Genomic DNA, 16431 nt, shown 5'->3' with positions numbered 1-16431 from the left:
GATAGTTCCTCCGAGTCCTAATCACAACTCCTATTTTCCAAATTATAATCGCAGACGTGACTCATCCCGACATGTGGACGCAATTAGAAGGCAAGCAGTCAAAAGCAGTGCAGAGGGGTTGTGGTGGAGGACTCCATTTACATGACTTGATTCCACTTTGACTTAAGTTACTAGTGGCCCAGTTGTTGGCAGATGAAGGATCCCCCCCCTCCCCGCCTCTGGAAGTGTATATTCCCCCATAGTTTCAGCAAAGCTCCTGAACCCCAAGGTAACAGGTCAAAGGCTATGGGGGCGGTCTAACTTACTCCCACCTCTAAGGATTGGTTACCTGGACACTAACATGGCACACATATTTAACTGGTCACATGGTTGTTCCGTCCAGCAAAATCGAAATCCCGAAATGCTTGAGAGTTAAAAAGAAGGTAAAAGAGCACATTTTGAATACTGCGGCCTGTCCAAATTGCAAGCAGCTGTGCCAGATGTAAAGTGTCAGACAAGGAAGTGATGGTGGGGGGAAAAAAGATTAGAAAGCTCATGTGTCCAATTGGAAAGTCTCTTGAGTGTGCAGATGTTTGAGATCTGACTACAACGTGCTAGCCAATGCAAGCCAGAGACGTCCACCACTTCCTGACTTAATTCCCCCCATAAAGAATATTGTCTTCCTCCAAAACATATCAAGTCAAGTATGGAGTGCGCTCAGTGGCCCTCGCGGGACATCATAAAAACTGAAATGAACTTCCCCGGCGCTCTTCTAATGAGTCCAACAGTCCAATCCCCCATGACCTTACACGTTCTTCCTCACAAAGTCTGACTAGGAATTGTATGAAAACCAAGCTTGCTTTGAACCCTTCACCTCTGTACTGTGAGGCGGACGTGCTAACCAGTTGACCCCCGTGGCACTGATTGCCAACATCACATGACCAAAACCAAAAAAACAGTTGAGCCGTGACTGTAGTCACTTGACCCCTTTGGCACTATGATATCATTTTCAAGTGATAGTACAAGACCAAAATGGCAGCCTCTGGAAATTAATATTTTTATAATTAATATTTCAAAAATGCAATATTAATCAGAATACCATGTTTACACTAGTGGGGATGCAGATAACATTGTGAAAAACAAACATTGTTTTGGCTTGACTTCCCCTTTGAGAGCATGAATGACAAATATTGAATCCAAATGATATCATAAGACAGTAATTTATGTAGTTTGAATTCATGCACAAGAATCTAATGTATTAATTCTAATCTAATTGTTAGATTTAAATGATTGGTATATGTTTATGAAACATAGAGACGCCACTCAAATCTCCTGGTATGTCTCTTGCAAATTATGAGTTTGCAGTGTCCCCTGGAGAAAGAAACCGAAACAGCAAGCGGATTTGCTTAGTACAATGTTGAATCTGACAATTCGTTGGATTGTAATTAATTATCATAATCACTGCCCACTTAATTGCTTTATCTTAAATACCCATTATTTTTTAAGTCGTTGTACCTTTGCTTGATATTTGTAGAACACTACACACAAACTAATTATATTAGGCTTTTTTGGTGAAATTGCAGGATGAAATTAAAATGCACCTTTTCGGTGTAAAATAATTTGGCAGAATGAAATTATCTTAGAGAGAGTATAAATTCTGTCAATATCAGCCTTATAGTGAAAAACTGTACTTTGGATGCCACCCGAAATGTTTCAGCTTTTGCGACCCGGAAATTGTGTGACGTCATGGTGAATGTGAATGCTGAATCTATTTGACAAATATTAAAACAAGTGTCGGTGGACGGATGTTGACTAAATTACAAAATAAAACAAGCAAATAATTAATAATAAAACATTTTTTCTGTAATATTCTCTTGTTAGTTGAGTTTCGCTATTCCCTTCCATTTTTTAAGGCGGGGCTTCTAATTTTAATGTTCAACAATATTTGAAATAAAACGTCTGAGGTTAAATCTTTAAAAATAATAAAAAGTAAATTATACTGAGAAAGACATGTTTGTGCTTATTTTTCACCATAACCTATGTGAAGAGTGTAATTATTTTATTGTATTATTTCACTTCGGCACCCCTCCCTCCCTTGGACTTGGTTTGTTCCACTCCAGTTTGAAGCTCCGAGCGGGAGGAGTTTTCCCCTGTGTTGCTGTTGTGTTGTCGGAAGTTGACGTTTTGGGACTGAAAATAAGCATAAATGACCCACAATAAGTCTTTCGTTTTTTCATTTCATAACGGCGACGAAAACTATTAAATATGGAGATACGTTGGTTTTAAATCTTGCTAGCTTAGCTTTGGCTGCGACTTTCCAACATTGTCGGACTTGAAAATCGTCGAGCTTCGTGTTTGAATCTCTCACTCTCGTCCTGTCTCACTCTTTCACACACACAGCGTTACAGTAAATAATCGCTTAAGTTATTATTTTACATTGATAAGTCTTTTTTTCCCTTCACGGAATGGACGCGTCGACTTGTTTGAAGTCTCTGCTGCTCGCCACGCAGCAGTATGAAGGCGGCAGGAGCGCTCAAAATGCGGCGCAGCTTCTTAAACAAGTGGAGGTGACTCACTTTTAAACCTCTTATGTAATTTTTTGGAAATATATAATTGTTCTATTTCTTGCTGTAAATTGATTTTAAGGTGGATTCAGTATTACACTGACTCGAGAATCACGTGACTGTACAGTATTCAATGTGCTACCTGCAAGGTCAGAACGATTTTGAAAAATCATCAAATTGCGATTTTCTTCTAGATTGTCCCCCCCCCCCCCAGTTCAAATAAACCAAGATTTATGCGAAAGATTGTTTATCTGCTTCGATTTGCGTTAACTTGGACTTCTACGTGTTCACTACGACTACTTCACAAAATTTTACCCCCAAAGTGTGTTGTGAGCATAAATCAGGAAGTCATAAATCACAATGCGCACATCTGGGACTTTGACCCTACAAATTTTCGTGTAACAGTGATGCAAGCACTTTGGGTCACTGGTTCGCGCGTCTGCCTCATAGTGCAACGGTCTCGGGTTTGATACCGTGCTCCAGCCTTCCTGTGTGGTGTTTGCATGTTCTCCCCTTGACTACCTGGGTTGGGGTGGACCCCGCCTGTTGCCCGAAATCGGCTGAGATTGTCTCCAGCATGCCCGTGACCCTCATGAGGATAAGCGGCTCAGATTGCGGATGGATGAAAAAGTGATATGTTAACATGTGGACTGCAAGTCCTAAGCACTGAATTTAGACATTAATCGAGACATTAATACATATCAAATATAGTTTTCACTGCATATCTGACATTCAACTAGAAAGACTTTTTCAAATGAACTTTGACTAAAAGAAATCAAAGCCACTTTTATTAAACAGTTTTTAATGTTTGCAGGAGGTTTCCTCCCTCAAATGTGACCAGCTGCTTTCTTCGGGTCAGCTGCTGCCCATAGAGTGTGTCCGTGGGCTTGTGGAGCTCACCGGCAATGCAAACACCTGTCCCGCCGTGGCCGGTGCCATCTTATCCCTACTGGCGCAGCTTGGTACTATACACTTCTTCATTTACAGCCTTCTTGTTGCTGGAGGCTATAAATTTCCCCAGTGTGGGACAAATAAAGGATATATTATCTTTATTTGTTTGAAATAAACTTCTCACGGAGTTGATCATATTCACCATGTCATCTCCTTGCAGCTTGTGATGATGACAGCAGGAAGATCCTACACTCTCACTTCAACCTCACCAGCATTCTGGCCCTGCTTGTGCATCGCCACAGTGCCACCCCCGGAGACCCTTTGATACTGCAGGTTAGTTTTTTTTCAATCCACGGTACGTATTACAGTTTTATCTGCTCCGGCAATAAGTGAAGATCTCCAGTGTAGTCGTCCTTGCCCTATTGTGGTTGATGTTGTGTGGATTCACTATATGGGCAGATTTTTAAAACACATTTTAAAGCCACACACGAGTCACAGATAATACAGTGCAGAACGTGAGGATGGCGACCCCAAGTGGACAGAAATAATACCCACACCTCACTGGTATATTTTGTATTCTTGGGACTGTGTGTTTTACACACACACATACAGTATATATATTGCTCACTGTGTCACAGGTTCTGTGGGGGTACCTTAATGCATTTATGTGTGTGCGAAGAGTTTACAGTTGCTGCAGAAGCTAACCTACAGCACTCGCATCTTCCCATCCTCGAGCCACGTCCACGAGCTCATCGGCTTCCTCATGTCCAACATGTAAGACGGACTTCCACAGGCGCATCTCAACGGTTTCAACAAAAGCTAATCCTGACCTAATTTCTGTTATAAAATTCAGTAGTAATGTTCTACAAGGTTTTCGTCCACGATTAGATACAGCCAGCAAAATTATAAAAACAAAATGTTTCACTTTGTCTGTCTGTGTGTAAATCTAATATAGTGTATATACTAAGTTTCACTTTTTGGCATTTTAATGCACCTTACATGCACATACACACACATGTAGTTCAAGTTTCGGCCAGTCACACCGAGCTGCATCTTTCCTGGCAGCCAGTCGGATAGCGATGACATCATCATGCCGTGCTTGGGCCTGCTGGCCAACCTTTGTCGAGATAACCCTGCCGTGCAGAGTCACATCAAGTCTCTGGTGAGTGGCCCATTGTGTCGTGTGTTTCCTTGGTAGAGTTCGACATGGATTGAGGAGGGAGGAGTAAAATACAACTGTTGTTTGTTTTTTTTCAAAATGCACAAAAACAGGACACCGTGAAGCCGTTTTATCGGACGCTGATCCGCTTCCTGGCCCACAACAGTCTGACCGTGGTGGTCTTCACGTTGTCCATCCTGGCCAGCCTGACCCTCAACGAGAAGGTCGGAGAGAAGGTGGGTGTGGCAACAGTTGCCGTGGTGATTTGTTGATTGTGTGCTTTGCGCGTTCATTTGTGTTTTTGTTTCAAACTTTTTCATGTGTGTATTAGTCTGTTTTTGTGAGCGTGTTTATGTGTCTCTGGTTTTGTTTTCGTGGGAATTTGTGTTTTCCTGTGCGCTTCCTTGTGTTTGTGTAAGATTCATGATATGTCTGTGTGTGCTCCTGCCACAGCTCTTCGATGCCAAAAACATCCACCAGACCTTCCAGCTGGTCTTTAACATCATCGTCAACGGCGACGGCACGCTGACCCGAAAGTACTCTGTTGATCTTCTGGTTGATTTGTTGCAGAACCCGAAAATTGCGGATTATCTCACTCGGTAATTACACACGCGCATTCGCCTATGCGTGTATGCCGTGTCTTAAGTTTGCTTTGTCGCGGTCCGCAGGTACCGGCACTTGTCGGCGTGCGTGGATCAGATTTTAGGACTGTTGCAGTCAAAAGATGCCGACTCAGCAGCCAAGGTGAGTTGTGTATCTGTACCTACGTGCGTTACAGAAGCGCATCATCTGGAGTTTGGATTTTATGGGTCTCCAGGTCCTGGAGCTACTCCTCGCCATGTGCGGCGTGTCGGGTCTGCGGCCGCTGCTTTGCCGTGTACTCTTCAAACCGGCGACACCCAAACTCAAGGCGGCGTCGGAGCACAAGGCCAATCCTGGGCTGGCGCTGGTGCGGTGGATCAGCTCGCCCGTGGCGGGCGCTGAGGCCTGCTCGCTCAAGGCGCTGCAGCTGCTCAAGGAGCTGCTGGAGGTTTGAATCGTGCCATTCATTGACATCTTATGTTCGTGGACGAATGTGAGATTTCATTCGGGAAGCGTACCAGAGTGACGATGAATTGAATTGTCTTTCCCCAGGAGGCATTGGGCGCCGCCATCATGCCAGACTCAACAGAGAGTTTTGTGGAGATGCTACTTCCTGTCCTGCTGGACTTTGTCAAGGGCCTGGACCCGCCCCCCCAAGGAGAAGCCCAACTGAGACAACACTGCGAGTGCGTCACTCACGTCAACAGTGTGCTGCTCGATATCCTCGCCATGCCTTGACGTTGTTAATTTCGAGGCGGCGGAAGACTTTCCTGGCCGTGATCTTCCACCACTTGTCGCCGTTATGCCGTCTTTGTGTCACCTTACGCGCGTTGTTTGGTTGCTCCAAAAACACTTAACCAGTCCACTCATGTGCAGCAAAGACGTCACACAGGCACTGGTATCAAACCAGGTGAGCGCCCGGCAGTGCCTTTTGCAGGTGGAAACGCTTCTTGCTTGTTGTCATGGCAACAACGCCACGGCCTGTCTGCCCCCGGGCGCAGACAACAGCCTCAGGTCAGCCAATCAGCCGCCACCGTCGTTTTCCATGACACCGTATGATAAATAACGACAACGTGTGCGCACGTGCGATTGTAGTCAGGTGTGCGCGGAGGCTCTGCTCAGCACTTTGGTACTGATGAGCAAACTGCGGCAGCTGGTCAAGGACATGGAGACGGGCTTCTACCGTACGCTGCAGGTGACCGCTGTCTTACTGCTCGTCGCCTCTGTGACGTTTTTCCTCCTCATCCTCACTTTTTACTCACCCCCCGGACCACCCGCCCCCATCCCATATGTATAGGACCAGAGGATAGCCACACCCCTCGCTCTGGCCCTGACCTCGCATCACAGAGCGCACGTGCAGACTGGCCTCGCTCTGCTCTTAGAGGCCACGCCACTCCCGGACTTCCCGTCGCTGACGTGAGTCTCAGCCGGGTTCAAAGGGGACATATTTTGGAAGAGGGACTTTTTAAGATAAGATGACATTTATTAGGCCCGCAACGGGAGCATTTGTCATAGGTTGATGTTCATAGTTTGTAGACAAAGGCAGGAACAGGTAGAATATAAAAACTCCACATCGGTTATTTTCCAATAAATACGCCATAAATGATGTCTCCTCTGAAGTGTGCTGCGGTCTTCCTCCAGGCTCGGGGACAGCATGGCCGCCAACAACGCTTACCGGCAGAGGGAAACCGAGGTGCCCGTCAAGCGTATTCCCGTGCAGGAATTGCCGCCTCCTCGGACAAACGTCAACGGACTGGATATGTCCGGCGCTTCCAGCGGCATCCACAGCCTGGTGGAGAAGCTCCACGGCGGCTTGGAGGTCTTTAACGCCATGTCCTGTCCACTTTCTGACTGTTCTTGAGAGCATGACTGCGAGCTGAGTGCATATGGTTTGTAGCTGCAGGAGCCAGCCAAGGACATGCACTTGTCTGACATCATCGACGTCTACGAGCAGAAGCTCAGCGCCCTCGCCGTAAGTCAAAAGAATCCTGTTGCTGGTGTGGATTTTGTTCCCATGACAACTTGGGCTTGTAGGGCTGTATCTTGAGCGCCGGGTCCATGCATCGTTCTTATTATTTTCACAAAAAAAATGTCAAATGTCTCATTCACCAAGATGCCGAATCACACTGCGCAGGTAGCAATCATGCATCCGACAAAACATGACGCAGCTCTGCTTACCCTCTGGTTTTAACATCATCGTCCTGATCTAACCCTCAGTCTGAGGAGAGTCGCCTTCAGGACCTGCTGGAAGCAAAAGCCGTGGCCCTGTCTCAGGCCGACCGCCTCATCTCACAGTATCACTTTCAACGAGCGCAGGCCGAGGCCGAGGTGAGCGCTTTCGTCCGTCGGGAGAAAGAAGCCGCCGTTGATGGCGATGAAGTTTAATTCGGCGTCCGCGACGTGAAGGCTCGCAAGCTGGCCAGCCTGCTCAAGGAGGCGGAGCGGCGGCGCGAAGTCCTTCAGGGCGAGCTTGGCGTGCAGCTGGAGGAGGCGCGACGCTCCAAGGCCGACGCGGAGGAGCTGCTGCATCACAACGCCAGGCTTCAACTGGACTCGGAGGAGCACCAGACCCTCAAAGGCGCCTACAACTCCCTGCTCCACCGGTCATTTTCTAAATAGCTCACTATATATAAAAGTGTTTAGTGATTCCGGAGTGAGGGAATGATTCCAAACGAAGTTGCAGGAATCATTCATTCATTCCCGATTAATAACACGGCCTGATTATTCATCAGCGATCTGATCTAATCGGCCCTTCATGAGCTCTCTTTTCTCTCTGTTGTAAAGCTAAACGCATTGATGTACAAAATGATGTGCTTGTCAGGTTCGACGAGAGCGAGTCTCTTCTGAAGGAGCTTCAATCGGCCCACGCCAACCTCAGCAAACACAACGACGCGCTGAAGAAGAACCACCAAACTCTGCAGCTGCAGCACGACAAGTCGGCAATATGGCCAAATATTCACATGGCAATATGACAGTATTCGGTATCACGTGTTAGCTTTTGGCGTTTTGCTTCTCATGCTACCATTTGACTTGATGCGTTAGAATGTAGCATGTTGGTTCTTATGTTAGCATTGTAGCGTTTTGGTTTCCCTTGTTAGCATTTGTGTTTGCGGCTTGTTCTTGTCAGGAGCGTCTCGCTGTTGAAGGAGAAGGAGGATGAGATCAAGTCGCTGCATTCAGACATGCGGTCAAAGGACGAGGACATAGCAGGTCAGATCTGCCTTTACGCTAACATGTAGCATATTAGCGGTAGCATTACGATTTCCCTTCATGCAAGTTGTGCTTGGGCGCCAGCTCTGCGAGGTGACCTCCGGGTGGCAGCGGACAAAGGGAGGGAGAGTGAGCAGCAGAGGCGGGAGCTGGAGGACATGCTGGATGCTTTGAGGAAGGAGCTGAGCAAGACGGAGCAGGCCAGGAAGGACGCCAGCATCAAGGTAAACCGCGACACACCCGGCCTTCCCGCCGAGCTTCTCCGTCCAACAATCGTGCCCGTGCGCAGGCTTCTTCTCTGGAGCTGCAGAAGAGTCAGGTGGAGACCAAGCTCAAGCAGTGCGAGGACGAGCTCAACAAGCACTCGGCCATGATCGCCATGATCCACAGCCTGAGCAGCGGCAAGAAGAACGACGTCAACCTCTCGTTGTGATGGCCACCAACACCAAATGCAGCAGACACAGCTACAACAATGGCAACTCAGCCCTGGCCCAAAATGATTTTTAATGAAAACGACTCTTTATTGTATTTAAATAATAATAATATTTGGCAAATAAATGTGTACTTGTGCAAAACAAAAATGGGTGTGACATTCAATGAGTTTTGATGCAACTGTTGTGTTTTGCAGTACAGGGCGACCAAGTGGTGCTGCTTTCTATTTTTTGCCATCCGTGTTTCTGCAGCTGCCGACTGTCAATCTAAGGGACTTTGGCATAAGGTCAGAAAGAAGACGGACGAACACGTTCTTCCTCACAAAACACCAGCGCAACATGAAGCCCGTCGGTGTGCTCCTGCTTGCGCTGCTCTTGCCTGGTCAGTTTACATTTTTGAAATTGTTCTCTCATCATGACGTCATTTGTTGTTACATTGGAACCGTTTTGCGTGTTTAATCTGCTTTTTTTTTTGGGTCCACTTTTAGAATTATTAACCTACGTTGATGCTAATAATTGTCAAATTGTGTCTGGTCGAGCGAAGAATGTAATGTGGATCCTGGGCTGTCAAACTGAGATGAATCCAGATTGGATTCAAATTAGGTGGCAGTGTAAACATTAGTGACTGTTGAAATGTAACATGTTCAGCACATTTATGTCGCGACTTTCGTTTGTTTCTCTTGGTGCCAAATGTCTGCCTTGGCGGCGGTTTAGAGTCTGGCTTTAGAAGTCAGGGAGGAGGAAGCAGCTGTTGTGTGAAATTGGAGAGCTAGAACGTGCCCGAGGCTCTTTGGGAACATCATTTTCTCAAACTGGGGGCCCACACAAAAAAATCGTCACAATAAATGAAGTGGAATCGTTTTAAAAAAGTGCATCGCTGCAAGTGGGGGCTGGTGCCTCATTGAAAATAACATCTGTGTCTTTTCCACTTTGAGGGGGATAAAAATAGTTTTACGGCTGTGTCAGAAAGTCAACCACAAAATATAGGTTGATGCTTTATTTATATGATTTTGTTTAGAGATGGCCGAGTACAGGGGTATAACGGCCTCAATTTACGGTATTGAGTACTCTGGGAAAAAAAAACTGGAGGCTGCCGATATGAGCCACCGATACTTCAACCCCCCCAAAAAATGTGTCCACTGAGTAAGTCCTCCTTGGCAGTAGTTGGCGCTATAACTCAGCAAATCATTAGCTGCTTCAGAAAGAAAAGCCTTCCCAACTTTTTATCCTTGTGTTAAATTAAAATTTAAAAGTACTTGAGGTATTAGTATTCGCTATCATTGAGTACTCAAAGTGTGGTACAAGTGATTGTGATTTATTATTTTTCCTGATAATAGGCAGCGTTTTAACCCCCCCGAGTACACGATTTGTGAAAGGCCGCATCAAACATACCATGTTGTTCATTAGTCACATTCAGATTGTGTTCTTGTGTGTGTTACTTTCTATTAACCTTTAAGCGTGTATGAATGTAGTGTGCTGGTGCCGGAACGAGGAAGAGCGCCTGATCAACTACCTGTTGAAGGAGCGCGGCTACAACAAGGAATTGCGCCCCGTGGAGAGACAACAGGACGCCGTCGATGTCTACCTCGCGCTCACGCTCTCAAACCTCATCTCCTTGGTACAACCACACACACACACACACACACACACACGTGTTGGATGGATTGCTAGGGTAAATAATTGGATGGAAGTTTGGAAGTTTGACGTCAACCATAAGAAATAGATGGCGTTTTCCTCTCATGCCGCTGGTTTATCTAGAAAGAAGTGGACGAGACCCTCCTCACCAACGTCTGGATCGAGCACGTAAGTTCTCCTCGTCGAAGACGCTCAGTCGCACCGTCTGCCCAATGCACCTGTACAATTCCTGTGTTTTTGTGCGTGCGCGCGCGTCAGACGTGGATAGACTACCGGCTGACGTGGAACACGAGCGAGTTCGACGGCATCAAGATGCTGCGCCTGCCGTCGAAGATGGTGTGGCTGCCCGAGATCGTGCTGGAAAACAAGTGAGAGCGGGAGCTGGGTTGGGAATCACTCGTTAGCCACTCATCAGGGAGTGTTGGAATCATCATTTCAGTTCGAGAGTCAACTACAGTACATAGTCCACGATACAAAAATTCCTACTATCGAATCACGATTGAGAGATTTTTTAGTGTACGTTTTAAGGAACTGTCTAGCTCCCTCGTGTATATATAAAAAGAAACACTTTAGAGCAATTTTTAAGGAGTTCTGAATGAGCGTGTTCTCCCTTTTCCCCCTCACCCAGTAACGACGCCCAATTCCAGGTGGCCTACTACTGCAATGTGCTAGTTGATTACACTGGGCTGTGCTACTGGTTGCCCCCCGCCATCTTCCGTTCGTCCTGCTCCATCAACGTCAACTATTTCCCGTTCGACTGGCAGAACTGCACCCTCAAGTTTACGTGAGATTGCTAACAGCGTTTTTTTAATGTATACAGCAGACCCATTTCCGTCGCGGGTGTGAAATGTTTTTTTTTCTTTCTCAAATTTATTTATTCAGACATATTTTCACAGTGAGCCGTTGATTGCAAATCATAGGACACGTCTAAAAGGGAACATAGGCGGAAGCATGCGAGTATTTTCAACAAGACATTTCTAGTCATAATACTGGTGCAAAACAATCGTGTGCCACCATCTAGCGGCCGACATTGGATTTACAGCTAAAATACTGTAAAGTGCAGGATGAACAAAAGTGATGGACGGTGGTTTACTTTATGCGCATACCGTGTTGGGCCGTCCTTGTGTCTCTGTTGAGCTGATGTTGTGCGTCTCTGTGTCTTTGTAGCTCCCTGACGTATAACGCCAAAGAGATCCAAATGCTCCTGAAGACGGAGACGGACGACAACATCACGTGGACGGTAGAGTGGATCGTCATCGACCCGGCCAGCTGGACAGGTGAGCGCCTCGTACTCGACGCCTCGGGATTCGATTTACTGTAGACATGACACGCACTACACCCCCAAACCCCGCACTATGATCGACCGTCAGAGAACGGCGAATGGGAGGTGATCCACCGTCCGGCTAAGAGGAACACCTACAAACACATTCCCATGGAGAGCAACAAGCACCAGGACATCACTTTCTACCTCGTCATCAAACGCAAGCCGCTTTTCTACATCGTCAACATCATCATACCCTGCGTGCTCATCTCCTTCCTGGCCTCGCTCGTCTACTACCTGCCCGCCGACAGTCAGTTAGCATTTATACACCTACGCTTCTCTAACAGAAGGAGCCTAATGAAAAGTTCCTTTTACTGTCTTGCCCTGGGCTCTTTTAAATCATGTCATTGCTTTGAATGTGTGTGTGTGAGGTGGTGAGAAGATGACGTTGTCCATCTCTGTGCTGCTGGCGCAGTCGGTCTTCCTGTTGCTGATATCTCAAAGGCTTCCGGAGACTTCCCTCTCTGTCCCGCTCATTGTGAAGTAAGACACACACACACACACATTGTGTACCTGATTTCTTTGTTGTTGTTGTTTTAAAGCTGACATTGTTCCTCAGGTACTTGATGTTCATCATGGTGCTGGTGACAGTGGTGGTCTTAAACTGCGTGGTGGTCCTCAACCTGCACTTTAGGAGCCCCAGCACACACGTCATGTCCGGGTGGACCAAGAGGGTAGAACACACACACACACACACACACACACACACACACACACTCACACACACAGTTTTGCATTTCCCATGTTTTGTGTTGCTTGAGGCACGACACATATTGTGTTTTAAATTTTAAAAAAGAATCGCACACCGTTACCAAATAATAATGTCACAATAAGTATATACGCGTAATGCTAACGTATGATAGAAAATCCCATTGACATGCTAATGTTAGCATCGATAGTGTGGTTTTACGACCCTTTAAGTAACGGTTAAAGTCATGTTTAATGACAAATTGCTGAACAACTCATTAAGAGAGATAAATATAACAATACTCACAGGCGTATATTCTTTATCCTCTATGATAAAATAACATAATCGTGCAGCTCGTTGAGTAGTAGCAGTCAAAGGCCTCGATTGTTCTTCATTACTGTGTGCACTCTTATCATTCTGTTTTTATAAACAGCACCACGAGTGCTTGAATTTCGGTTGTAGTCGAACCAACACGTTTTTGTCACAGTTGTTCCTAGAGCGACTTCCTCGCCTCCTGCTCATGTCCCGGCCGGTGGAGACCGAGCCGTACTGGGACGGCGCTTTGCAGCGGCGCTCCAGCTCGGCGGGCTACATTGCGTCGGCCGAGGAGTACTACAGCGTCAAGTCCCGCAGCGACTTGATGTTCGAGAAGCAGTCGGTGAGACACGGGCTCGTGACGCGACCCACCCACGCAACAGGTATGCAAACGTTTGTTCAGCAACATTAGGCGGCAAACTACTTTTTTTTTTCTTTTTTTTTTTTTTTAATCCTTCAGTGAAAAAGCTGCAGGATGACGGCGGCGTGACCGAGCAGCTGTACGCGGAAATCAAGCCGGCAGTGGACGGAGCTAACTACATCATCAAACACATGCGAAACAAAAACGACTACAATGAGGTGAGTGGGTCATGTGATGATGTCATACACTCTTAACTCGGTGGTTGCTTGTTATTTTCTGTTCCGCTCATTTGGAACCCTACTCATGTCGTCGTCAACACCAACTACAACAAAGTACTGCGCAACCCGGTTTCACTAACTGAAATTCTGAAATTGCATTGGCCAACCGACACAAAGTTTCTGCTCTACGCCCACAATGATACAAGTACCTGATTGGAAAGTATCAAACACGCGTTTTTTTTTTTTGGTTTTTTTTTTTGTCATCGCAGGAGAAGGACAACTGGAGCGGCATCGCCCGCACCGTGGACCGTCTCTGCCTCTTCCTCATTACCCCTGTGATGACCTTCGGCACCATAATCATCTTCCTGATGGGTCTCTACAACCACCCGCCGCCGCTGCCCTTTGCTGGAGACACTCACGACTACAGGGAGGAAAATCCGCGGTTGCTGTGATGTGAACGCGCACGCGCATACACACAGACACAAACAGACACACACACACACACCTCATTCTGCTTTCTTTGACCTTGTGTGGCTTGTTTCCTTTCGTTAGATGTGAAAAAAAAATCCTCAGTAATCACAAATGTTAAATTGGATCAATATTAGCGAAGGTGTAAGGTGCCTCTTTAAAGTTCAACTCTCCTAGTCCCTCATTAAAAGCTTCTCAACTCTGCCTTAAAGGTTTGGTTTTGTTTTTCCCCGAATGCTGCGACTCGAGTGTTTGCAGGACAACTTCTACAATCTCATCATTGGGCCGATGATGAGCTGATCCTTCCTCTGTTGCGTAAGTTGGTGAAGGCCCAATTTTCTTATCACGTGTTATGGATGAGTTTTCGTCCCCAATTTGCTGGGAAAATGTTAGGATTCAATGAGATCGAAACATCCCAGAAGTGCCTTTTTATTTGATTGTTTTATTGTCTAGCTTCAACAAGCGGTGCCATATTAGTTATAATAATAATACATTTTATTTATGAACTCTTTTCAAGATACCCAAGGATATTTTACAAAATGTATGGATGAAGTTGAAAAACAAAGTAATGTTCCTTTTTTTTCCAGAAAATCAACAGGGTTGAATCTCATTTTTGTCCCTCATGATTGTCAAATGTAATTAAAAAAATAATTTGTAGAAAAATATCACATTTTAAAAAGTGCATACAATTACCTCCTACTATGAATGTGACATACCATAGCATCCCATTTACATCCTCAAATGAATTAAGTTGATTTTTTTTTTAAGTACACATTACAAAATATGTATTGCAGGATTATTTCTATATTATGACTTTATCTTGAATTAGCTAAATCAGCAACATTTTGCTTCATACTGCATAGCGTTCCCGTTGGTCTCGTGAAATAGTCCCTGTAAAATGGTGGCTCTTGTAATGAGAAACTTACTATATCTCTGCCTTATAACACTAAAAGACAGGAAGTCATGGTTGCGCCTCTTGTGTCAGCATCTTTCTCACTAACTTGTTTTCTTCTGGTGTCTTCTGGAATTTGTGCAACGTCCTCACTGGACAAAGGGTGAGGTTGTGCTTTACTGCAGCTTTGATTTTGTCTTAGCCCGACTCACTCACCTTTATAGATCAAGAATCCCACGATGCCGACAGATATGACCAGCAAGCATCCGAACACAGCGATTGTGCCGACCAGCGATCGTAGCTTTGAATCTGATGGAGGAAAAAAAAAATGTCGGTACTCTTATTTGAACTCTCACTGATGTTCCGTTTGACGGATGACTTGGACCGACTATGACTTGTGTTTGGGCTCGCACATTCAAAAGTTTAGTTTGGTTACCTGATGTGACGATGACGTCCGTTTGCGTGACATAGGTGACCTGATGTGTTCGGACTTCGCAGGTATATACGCCCTGGTGGTCGGGCACCACGTTGGGCAACTTGAGGTGTCGCCATGCCGAGCGTCCGTCTATCACGTGGATCTTCCACTTATCCGAAAGCGTAACTTGGTGCTGCAAGCCACTCGCTTTCATAAACAGGATGTCCTCCAAATGACGGAACCTCCATATCAGCTCAAAGTGGCTTAGATCTTGTGGAAAACTGCATGGAACCTTCACCTCACTGCCAGACACTGCATGGATGGCATCTGCACAGGAGGTTTGTATGAGATTATCAACATATTTAAATGATGAGGGTCTGGATGAAGTCGTCTGTACCTTCTATCCTGAGCCGAGCTCTATTTTTGTTCCTCTTACTGCTGAGCTCACATGTGAAGTCCACGTGGATGTTTCCGTCAGCCTTCAGGTGCATGCAGCTCTCCACGTTATAGAAGCCCGACTGCGTCTGCTCCACCTTCGTCTTGTTGTCGAAGAGCCCGCCGTCCATGGCGGGGTCAGTGGACCAGTCCAGCGTGGGCGCCGGGTAGATGCCATCAGCCCGACAGAACACGGCCTTGTCACTCAGCTCCATGTGGACCTCCTGGATCGGAGCTGATACCCGGACAACAACACCTCAGCACATTTCAAAGTATTGTTATGTGTGAAAAGTCTTCACCACTGCCAGCTGCCAAAGGTGAGAAAAAGCAGCGACCCTAAAATTCAACCCTGTGGAACGCCATAAAACACCAGAGCCAAGCAGGACTCCGAATTACGAAGGCTTACACCCATAGTTTTTGTTTGCTGACATCTGTGATGTACACAAGACTGTTTGTGGGCTCACCTTCCACATGGAGGTTGATGAAGGCCTCCCGAGTGTCTTGGAGGGTTCCGACGTAGCACCTGTACCTCCCTTCATCTTCAACCACGACGTCCTTAAGCAGCAAAGATGCGTTCCCCGCTGTGATGTTTTCCTTAAACAAGGATGTTCTTTCCCTGAAGCGCTTGCCCTGATTGACCAGCTGATCTGCGTTATAATAGAAGGAGTGAACCTGGACCTGAACACCCCCAGGTGCGTGGTGAATCCAGTGAATAACCACGTCCTCTCCAACGGGGAAGCTCACCGCTAAAACACAACTCGTATTCCAACGGCACCAAACATCACTGACATCTGCAAAACATCACCACGTAAAGCTGATTGGACCCAAAATTGAAATTTCACATCGATTGCAGCCAGAGTAAAACCA

General features: G+C 46.2%; 2 protein-coding genes across 2 annotated transcripts; both read left to right on the top strand.

The window, feature by feature from the left end:
- Positions 1-75: 75 nt before the first annotated feature.
- Positions 76-8966, top strand: cip2a (cellular inhibitor of PP2A). Its single transcript, XM_052053921.1, has 21 exons — positions 76-2546; positions 3358-3505; positions 3655-3767; positions 4114-4208; positions 4500-4596; positions 4707-4829; positions 5047-5192; positions 5262-5337; positions 5411-5623; positions 5728-5893; positions 6042-6189; positions 6271-6370; positions 6473-6591; positions 6817-6994; positions 7073-7147; positions 7393-7503; positions 7582-7778; positions 7997-8110; positions 8303-8385; positions 8470-8609; positions 8675-8966. Exons 1-21 carry the CDS (start codon positions 2445-2447, stop codon positions 8816-8818), a joined length of 2688 nt encoding a protein of 895 aa, XP_051909881.1. The 5' UTR covers positions 76-2444; the 3' UTR covers positions 8819-8966.
- A 189-nt stretch (positions 8967-9155) lies between these two features.
- Positions 9156-14582, top strand: chrnd (cholinergic receptor, nicotinic, delta (muscle)). The gene is made up of 12 exons (XM_052053956.1): positions 9156-9198; positions 10289-10434; positions 10575-10619; positions 10710-10819; positions 11080-11235; positions 11619-11728; positions 11822-12022; positions 12144-12255; positions 12332-12446; positions 12948-13158; positions 13236-13354; positions 13624-14582. Exons 1-12 carry the CDS (start codon positions 9156-9158, stop codon positions 13804-13806), a joined length of 1551 nt encoding a protein of 516 aa, XP_051909916.1. The 3' UTR covers positions 13807-14582.
- The last annotated feature ends 1849 nt before the right edge of the window (positions 14583-16431 follow it).

The sequence above is a fragment of the Hippocampus zosterae genome, chromosome 20 (assembly GCF_025434085.1).
Source record: "Hippocampus zosterae strain Florida chromosome 20, ASM2543408v3, whole genome shotgun sequence".
Lineage (NCBI taxonomy): Eukaryota > Metazoa > Chordata > Actinopteri > Syngnathiformes > Syngnathidae > Hippocampus > Hippocampus zosterae.
The sequence above is the reverse complement of the archived record's forward strand: the minus strand, read 5'-3'. Positions and strand labels throughout refer to the sequence as shown.